General features: G+C 47.9%; 1 protein-coding gene across 2 annotated transcripts; it reads left to right on the plus strand.

Moving 5' to 3' along the window:
* Positions 1–4041: 4041 nt before the first annotated feature.
* Positions 4042–7165, plus strand: LOC128301201 (uncharacterized). 2 transcript variants are annotated; one of them, XM_053037563.1, is made up of 6 exons: positions 4042–4249; positions 4315–4408; positions 4991–5136; positions 5307–6050; positions 6126–6414; positions 6489–7165. In XM_053037563.1, exons 3-6 carry the CDS (start codon positions 5098–5100, stop codon positions 6923–6925), a joined length of 1509 nt encoding a protein of 502 aa, XP_052893523.1. In that variant the 5' UTR covers positions 4042–4249; positions 4315–4408; positions 4991–5097; the 3' UTR covers positions 6926–7165. The 2 variants fall into 2 exon arrangements, with proteins under 2 accessions (XP_052893523.1, XP_052893521.1); XM_053037561.1 differs by having other exon boundaries at positions 4042–4408.
* The last annotated feature ends 1441 nt before the right edge of the window (positions 7166–8606 follow it).

The raw sequence follows: 8606 nt of genomic DNA on the forward strand, positions 1-8606 counted from the left end.
GTTTTCTTGTTGCGGGTGTAGTTTAGGACCCTCCCAACCAACCAGGCCTGGCGTTGAAGTGATTTACCTTTTCTTGCCTTTGTTTTTCTGGTGCCCATAAAACCACTTCTCATGCCGGGGTGTGCTCGCCGATCGAGCTTTCCGTTCATCGCATGAAAGCGCAACTGACAGGAGGGCGGAATCGGGATTCGAGATTGACGAAAATTGCTCCGAAACCAATCGATTTCCAATCGACTCCAACGCCACTAACACACGCAAACACCCCGCCATACGCACTTCAGACTTACGCTGATGATGGATATCCACTTCAGATAATGACTCTCCTCGTGCCTGGTCCCACAGCCCATCGAACCCCGGCGAGTGTGTTACGTGAAATTGGGGTTGTATGGGTGCACCGAACAGAAGCAAGAAAACAACATACAAAATACAAAAATAAAACAAAAGCTTTCTGTTGGAAGTAACAATTTAGCCTGTTTCGAGGGGGTGAAAAACTCTGCATTTGACGCAGCATCCGAAACCCGCCAATGACGATGAGCGTGATGATGGTGATGCTCATGATGATGATGATGATGATGATGAGCTGCCAGTAATTGACCAACAATCACCACATTACTGGAATCTTGCATCTTCCAACAACTACTATTAACGAAGAGTGCTCTGCCCACACCACACATCTTCACACATACACACCGCCCGTGGACACATACACGAACACCTTCTTGTTTGAATTGTTTCAATGCTACGCACGCAATCACACTCAAGACGCCGGAGGTAACATCTTCAAAACCGCACAAAAGTAAGCACTGCCCATGCGCGCGGATTCATCCATTTTACAATAATCCCATCGATCACAATAGGCACGCAGGCGTCGTCTAAGGAATGGAAGGCACCCACAGTCGAAGCGGAAATTATGATAATGATAGCGTTGCGGTTGCGATCTTTCCATTTTCACCCCGTCCTGATAAGCCGTCCATTAGAAGTACAAAGAGATTCGGTTCTACGACTCGCTGTTGTTGCTTTCCGCATAAATTAAGTTGCTTTCGATTTCTGACCAGTCCCCGGGCGAGGCAGCGCTTTTTTGTTCCGTTGTTTGGATATTCAAGATTTCACTCCATGCTCCTTTTATGTAGAGAAGTGAACAACCCCGTGATTTTTGTTGACAACATGTTGCGTTTGACAGCTACTAGCAGTGCGGTCAAGCGCTAGTGATTGCTTTCGCTGCTAGCCTGCTAGATCTCCTTCTCCTTCTCCTTCGGGGTTTGTGCGTAATACGAAGCTAAGCACACAAACACACACACACACACACACACACGCACACGTGGTCCCACTCGTGGCAAGAGTCGCAAAAGGCGCAATGAGCTCAGAGAATGTGTGACTCTTTACTTCTGTTTTGCACTCTCTACGGTCTCCACGGGCAGCAGCAAACTTGCTTTCGAGAAGGACAACCACCACACACCATTGCCACCACCATCACGTACCGCGACTAGCGATGAAAAGGGTGGCGAAAGGGGTGGACGGATGCTGCATCATGCTTGGAAACTGGACACACGAGCAAAACTGGATATTGTGCTGTACACGGACGATGAAGTAATGCACATACACACACGCGCACGCGCTCTAGTAATGTTGCTCATTTCATTAGCAGGCAAATTAAAGCAAAACACTACGCAGCACACCGACATTACGCTAAACGACACAGAATGGGGTTTGGATGGGGGATGCCTGAGGACCACGGAATTGACCGTACAAGGACGGGCGCACATGTGAAGAATAGATCGCGCGCCCTGTTGCGCGAAACGAGAACAACAAACCGCCCCGCTTTTCCAGTGCGCCGTGCTCGAACTCGGACACACGCAAATGTCACCCATGTGGTACGCGTGGTTTCTCATCCTCTGCTCGTGGACGCGATCTCGGCGAGCACAGAACACGAACCCGAAATTCCTCCCCTGCGCGTTATGGCCGGGACCGGAAGCTGTTAGATGTTGGTTTTAACCCAAGCAACATCCACCGTCAGCAAAACGACCTTTCCTGTGTTGGTGCTCTGGACGCACACCGAAAACTCAACCCCGATCGATCGCAGACACTTGACCAAATCAGGTTTGAACAGAACAGCCGTAAGGGTCGTCTAGAGCCCGGGCGGGATGGGACGGATAAAACGAAACGGAACGGAGCAGCAAAAAGGAGAGTGTGCAAATAGATACACAGTTGGCCACAGCACAAAAGCGAACAGAAAACAAACGACAACCGTCCTCTTGAAAGGGTCAGTAGCACTGCTCTTTTTCCGCGCTTCTTCACAGAAGTCACACATAAAGCGCCAGGTGATTGCAATAAAATGCCGATAGGGAACGCACTGCTGGTCCGATCAAGGACTACATACAGACTTCACTGCAACCTGTCGAAGTCAAACCGTTAAGGATCAGCGAGTGAGTCATCCACACAGGCCACTGGAGCGAAGAATTGTGCCGTGCAATCTCCCCTTGTTTCAGCACTTCGTACATTGTTAGTCTACATACTGTTAATCACCAAACGTACCGGTAATATAGCTTTAAACCACTTTTCTCTTTGCTAACTATTTCAGCTTTCGGACTTTTCGATTGTTTTGAAAAGTTCTTCTGTTTTACGGCAAAGAAATCGACTGCGACCTCGCGCTTCGATGTTCGCTTCGAGAGGTGAAAGAGAGAACTGAATTTAATGTCGGGAGGCTTCGCACGGTTATGCTACGCGTTCCCTACGCTTTGCAGGGGTTTTCTGTCCAACCCCTGTAGCCTGCAACACTCACACATTTACGAGATTCACTCGAGAGAAACAGTGAGAAATATCATGTGCGCTAAAGGTGCCCGCACACGGCACAGCTCTCTCGTTCCGGATTTTTTAAACGTGCTTGTAAAAATGGTAAATTTCTAACGAACTGTGGATACGGGTTGAACAACATTTAACTATTTCAATTTACATCCTATTTCAATTCAACCGGAGCAGTCGCATTATTTCCAATTATTGAAACACAAACGATGTAAAAACTCGGCTAGCGTTATGCGTTGGTGTTACGATGAGTAAACCCCGCGTGCGATGACTTCTCTAGCGCCATCTGTTTGTCAAACCTCTGAAGCTATTCGTTTCCGCAGGAAATTTTTAATGAAATTTCAATTTTGTACGACTTGACCGTTATTGTTACACGAATCCAACCTTATAATACAAAATATAAAATTAATTAATGAAAACAATATTCGCACACTAGCTAACGTGTTCTGAACGTACTTTTCATAGCCTCTGGATCGTTGGAATCTGACACACTTCGGACAAACTGTTTACTGGAAGAGAAATACGTTTCCATCTCCGATAACCATTGGACTGAAACGACGCACGAAGAATTATCGCACACAATTCATTAACCATCGCAAATGGAAAACATCTTCAGTGTCGAACTCCCCCTTCCGACCGAAGTGCAGAGCTCGCAACACTTCCCTAGCACTTTTTTGCTCTTGGCTGGCTGCACTTTCCAAGCGCTATCGATCACCGAATGCATCCAGTTGCGAGAGGAGGCTGTATATTTACAAACGTTCTGCCTTGGAGCACTGACTTCAGCCATCACCGCACCCCAGCAAAACTTCGTACACGATCGTGAATGTGGGGATAAGCTGTCTTAGCAGGGCGCACGCGTCTGAAGGGTGTCAAGAGGGATGATATTTTTGCAAACACCAAAACACACAAACCGCGACCCCAAGATTACCTCCGTTCGAAGGATGCATTCGTTTCAGTTTACTTCGTCAATTCACTGCAGGTGCACAGTCGGAACGGTGGCTGCTGGTGCTGCTACTGTCCTTTAAACCTGTCGAAGCTTTGTAGCTGCTACTAACATCAGGAGTAAACCGAATAACAGCGCAACCGGGCGATCTCATTTGATCGTTTAATGTGCTTCGTCGATTTTTAAAGTGATTAGTTTACGGTTAAACAGGTGGTAATACTGTACAAGTTAAAAGACTTAACGAAAGGGCAGAACAAGAAGAAGAAGAAAGGCTAAATGAAAGAATGAAACGGAGCACGTCAGTAGGTCGGGAAATGTAACTGAATTATTTGTCAACCACGTCTGATCGAGGGCAGAACGAAGCCAAAAAAAAAGCTCGCTTGCCTGTGCCACCTATAAGTGCACTCTGACTGTGTGTTATCAGCGGTGCGCCTGTGATGACCGGAGCCCGTTTCTGTGATCTTTCCTGATCATTCCTCGTTCTAGTGTGCATCCCCGTTTGTTTGCGTGAGTGCTTTTATTGTGCGGGTGATCGTTAGTGTTAGTCGTGCATGTTCTCTTCTATCTACTAGTTGCCGTCCGGAGAAAGCAACGCGTTATCATTCCTAGCGCTTCCCTCTGAGCAGTCGCTTCCTGCGGGAAGCTGTGAAGGTGTCGTAACCAAAGGTAAGACAACATCATCAACGGCCCCAGGAGAAGTCCTCGGTGGCCAAACTGTGCGCCCCAGTGTGCCGCGCTTCGGCTGTTTATACAGGCTCTACTATTTAATAAACCCACCCGACATGCGATAATCTCTGAACTCTCACTCGCTCAACATGCACGCGGTCTTTGATAGTGGTTAGGAATGCAATTCTGCCTCTGAATGATAGCAACGACTGAAAGTCAGAAAACGAAATAAACCGTTCCGAACGCAATATTTACGAATTCACCACACTTTGCCGAATGACCCCCAGTAGCGATTAGGTCAGTTTTGGAAGTGAATTATTATTTTTTTACAACCCAATCAATTTGTAGAACAAAAAGATTTAGGAGCCATGCTGCCGCTTGCTCTACCTGTTGCTTCGTCTTGTGTAGTAGTGAGCATCAGATCGATTTGCCGGTTTGGTTGGTAGTTGTAAAAACTTACAGCAACGTACTATTAGCCATCGAATTAAGATGATGGCGCCCTCCTCCGCACACGTCCTTGCTCGCCTACATACGCTTGGGAACTCTAACCTCACTTATCATCTCAAACCCCTCAAACCGCAGATTTGATCGATACGATCAACGGACAACCAATTGTTTCTGCCTTTGGGATCGAGCACTGAGTCAGGGTGTGACCAGCAGCCGCAGCAGCAACAACTACTATAGAAGTCATGGGAAAGACCACGGCGATCAGTACGGCCGATGAGCAGGTAAGTGCACAGAGGCACGGGAGGCCGCAAAGCTAAGTGACAACACATAGACGCTTCCAACTGCCGGTAGACATGTTTTGATTGCTCACTCTGATAACACACCATGCACTGTGTGATTCCTTTCATTTACGCTTTTCGTTTTTCCTGGACTTTCGATCCCGTATGTGCAGGAGATTGCCGAAGCACGCGGTACGACCGTTCCGGACATGCTTTACGATGTGGTGGCCCGCGCTGCAACAACATCCGTCGGACAGTTCATATATAAACGCGTCGACAACTTATTGTGGACGATAGAGAAAACGGCCCGATGGTCTCTTCCACAACCGTCGCCGGCTGCAGTAAGCTCCAAAGCGTCAGCAGCCGAAGAGAGCGAAGACATTGGCGGTAACATTTCCGGCCCACCATTGATACGGCCGCTGCCGTGGTTACTCTTCCTTCCGGCACTGATCGCACTGCGGATGGTGCGTAGTGCGCTGTCCATGGGTGCTCGCTTTGTTGGCCGGGGTCCCGTGCTACCCTCGTCCGTGGTAGGGTTTTTGCAAAACAAGCGACGGAAGCTACGTGCTCTTAAGTACCGAGGTCAGCGATTGCAGAGAATCGCCAAAGTCGAGCAGGAGGCAGATCCCAAACAGGTGACTTGGCTGCAGCGGATCATTCTACCGCTACGAATGGTTATCTGCACGCGCCCCTACAGTACGTTCGATGCCAACTCTGACGTAGCGCATGCCGTCATATTCCGCAAGGATCGCCCATCGAGCACTGGACAGAAGCGTGTTGTCTCGAAGAAGCGAAATCTAAACCAGCGCGAAGCGGAAAGTGCCGAAGAAGAGGCAAGTGATGAGGACTCGTTCGAGGATGCGGGATGCAAGGAACTGCTGGACAAGTACGCACACGAGGAAGATTCGAGTTTTAACGTAAGTATCCTCGAGAAAAACGTAAGCATTGTCTTCAATCGATACTCTGTGTTTTGTTGTCCATTCCCCGCCCAGATGGAGGAAGCTTCGTCCGCAAGCTCGGACGGTACCGACAGTTCCCTTTCCGATGCTGATCCTTCGCCCAAGAAACCTACGCTCGACAGTGACAATATTTCACGCCCACAACAACAGCACTCCCAGCCGAAACAAAACGGAGCACAGCAACCACCATCTAAGGCAGACGCTTTGAAGCGTTCGTCAAGTGAAAATAAGAATGGCGTCGAATCGCAACCATCGGTCCCGAAGCCTTCCACACAAAAGAATATCAATGCTGGCAATCGATCCAAATCTGCCGCTGACTTGGGTAAGACTTTTTCCACACCATCAGCTGATGAACCTCTCTAATATTGAATTTGACTTGCTTTTTCACCGTTGTAGAAAATGGAAACGTTCAATCGTCTCACACAGCTGCTCCGGATGGCAAAAATGCGGGCACCACCAACATGTCCAGCCATACTACACCTTCCAAGAGCATCCCAAATCTTTCCAGTTCGCCCGAAAACAATGAAAACAAACCGATCAATCAGAACGTATCTGGTGGGCCGACCGTTGCTGCTGCGTCTCAGATCAAATCACCATCACCGACGGTGCTTAAGGCAACGGGGGCCAAGCAGTCCCCGACCATGAGCGAGGTTCGCACTAATTTTCAGCAGCAGAAACAAGCGAGTCAAAAGCTCCTCGCTTCATCCGGCGCGGCCGCTCATCATCAGCAACAGTCGCAACAATCTGCACCACAACAGCAGCAACAGCAGCAGTATGTCGGCAATGGCGCGAAATCTCGCAACAAGAAGGGACCCACTCAGCCCGTTGCTTAGGAACCCAGGGTAATGGTATCGCTGCTTAGGAGGGAAGGACGTGAACGCTGCCTTCCGTTACTTGTTCGTTTCTCGTGTTGCGCTGCATATGTTATAATATTGTTGTAATATGTAATTTGTCTTGTTTATGTTTGAATAATGTTTGAAATGGGTCTGTTTTGTTTCTTCGTGGTTTTACTGTAGTTTCGCGGTAGCGATCGTTAATAAATTTTGCCCACAAGCGTCTTGTTTCTTACTCTATTCAATGTCGTTTCATTTCAATCTGACTTTGATAGAAGCATATACAGAGTTTCAAATAGAAATTTCATGAAATTCTCCTCCGAACAAATTTTGTTTGCCGGTACAACGCAGCCAACAACGCCTGTGGCGTGTTTTTTTATCACAAGAAGCATTTTCCCAAAAGGTGAACCTTCAATCGCTGTGTGAGTGAGTGTCGTTTCGATTGCGCATGAAAACTGGCAAAAGCAACTCATGCCAGCATAACAAGAGACAACAACCATTTCTCGTCTAGCGAAGAGCGTACAGTTCGGTTGTCAACCTCAACGGCACAACATTGTTCGTTCCGGGTCGCGTTCGCCATGGGGTGCTATCGTTGAATGCATTTCGGTGCATTATTCCCCCGTGTAGGTTTGTTAATTGTGACACAATGTCAATGATAGCGTGCTGTACTACGTTGGATCTCGCGGCAAATCCGTTAGTCGCAGTCTTGAAAGTAGCTTTCCTAGTGATAATTGACACAGACGACGACAGACAGACAAGGGAAATTACCTTTTTCTCACCCATCTGCCTAGTCAATGTGTCAAGATTACGCTGATGAGTGTTTCTTCGATCGTCGTTCATTCGCGTGTTGTACTATTGCACTCACTGCTCCCGCGCGCCTTGGCTCCCCTACAGCCCTACAGCTGGTACAGCTGGCAATCAACATTTATCAATGAAAAATGCATTTTAAGTGAACTACTACGATAGTAATGCGGCGGTACTCAAACAGATAGCATCTTTAACCATGTTCTTATAGCCAAATTACGACTTAAGACTGATTATGGATTAAACTTAATTCTAAATGTGATGGAACTTGCAAAGCGTACGCAGTGCAACGGTTAAATACAATGATTTCAACAGTGCATCAGCTGCACAAGACAACGCGCATACATTATTCACAAAACCGTGTTCATTTTGGATGCACTTGGGTGTGCATCCCTGTTGTCAAGATTGCAGATGCAGTCAGTCTGCCGCAGGTCGTTTACTGCGACGCGAGATACGAGACATACCCTCATCTGCCCCAGCGTTACACGCAGTGCCTCTTGTGAAATGAAGCATGTAACGCCAGTAACAGTTATCCCCGTTCAGCGGAGACCCGCGTAGTTCCGTGCAGCTCGTTTGCATGACTTGTTGGCATACTGGATTCCCCGTGCCCCCACCTTCCTTCGCTATAATTTCCTTAGAACAAGTTGAAGCATCTGTGTGAGTGAGTAACGCGCACGCGTTTCCAACGTGGTTGTTCGATTGCTCTTCCGCTGCAAGCTTCGCGAAATGTAGCTCTCTCGATCCGGTTTTGCCTCCCCTTGTATTCTAAATGGAGAGCACAACAAACCAAAACACGGTTCAGAAGCTCTGTGTGCAAGTGTGCCTATTTTTTTTATTTTGCTTGGATTTCCTATCATCCCTTGCGAATGCGTGCCAA

Source organism: Anopheles moucheti, chromosome 3 (assembly GCF_943734755.1).
Source record: "Anopheles moucheti chromosome 3, idAnoMoucSN_F20_07, whole genome shotgun sequence".
Classification (NCBI taxonomy): domain Eukaryota; kingdom Metazoa; phylum Arthropoda; class Insecta; order Diptera; family Culicidae; genus Anopheles; species Anopheles moucheti.

Coding starts and splice junctions, on each gene's coding strand:
- LOC128301201 (XM_053037561.1), top strand. CDS start 5,098: ATGGGAAAGACCACGGCGATCAGTACGGCCGATGAGCAG. Junction 6,051..6,125: donor AGGAAGATTCGAGTTTTAAC/GTAAGTATCCTC, acceptor TTCCCCGCCCAG/ATGGAGGAAGCTTCGTCCGC. Junction 6,415..6,488: donor CAAATCTGCCGCTGACTTGG/GTAAGACTTTTT, acceptor TCACCGTTGTAG/AAAATGGAAACGTTCAATCG.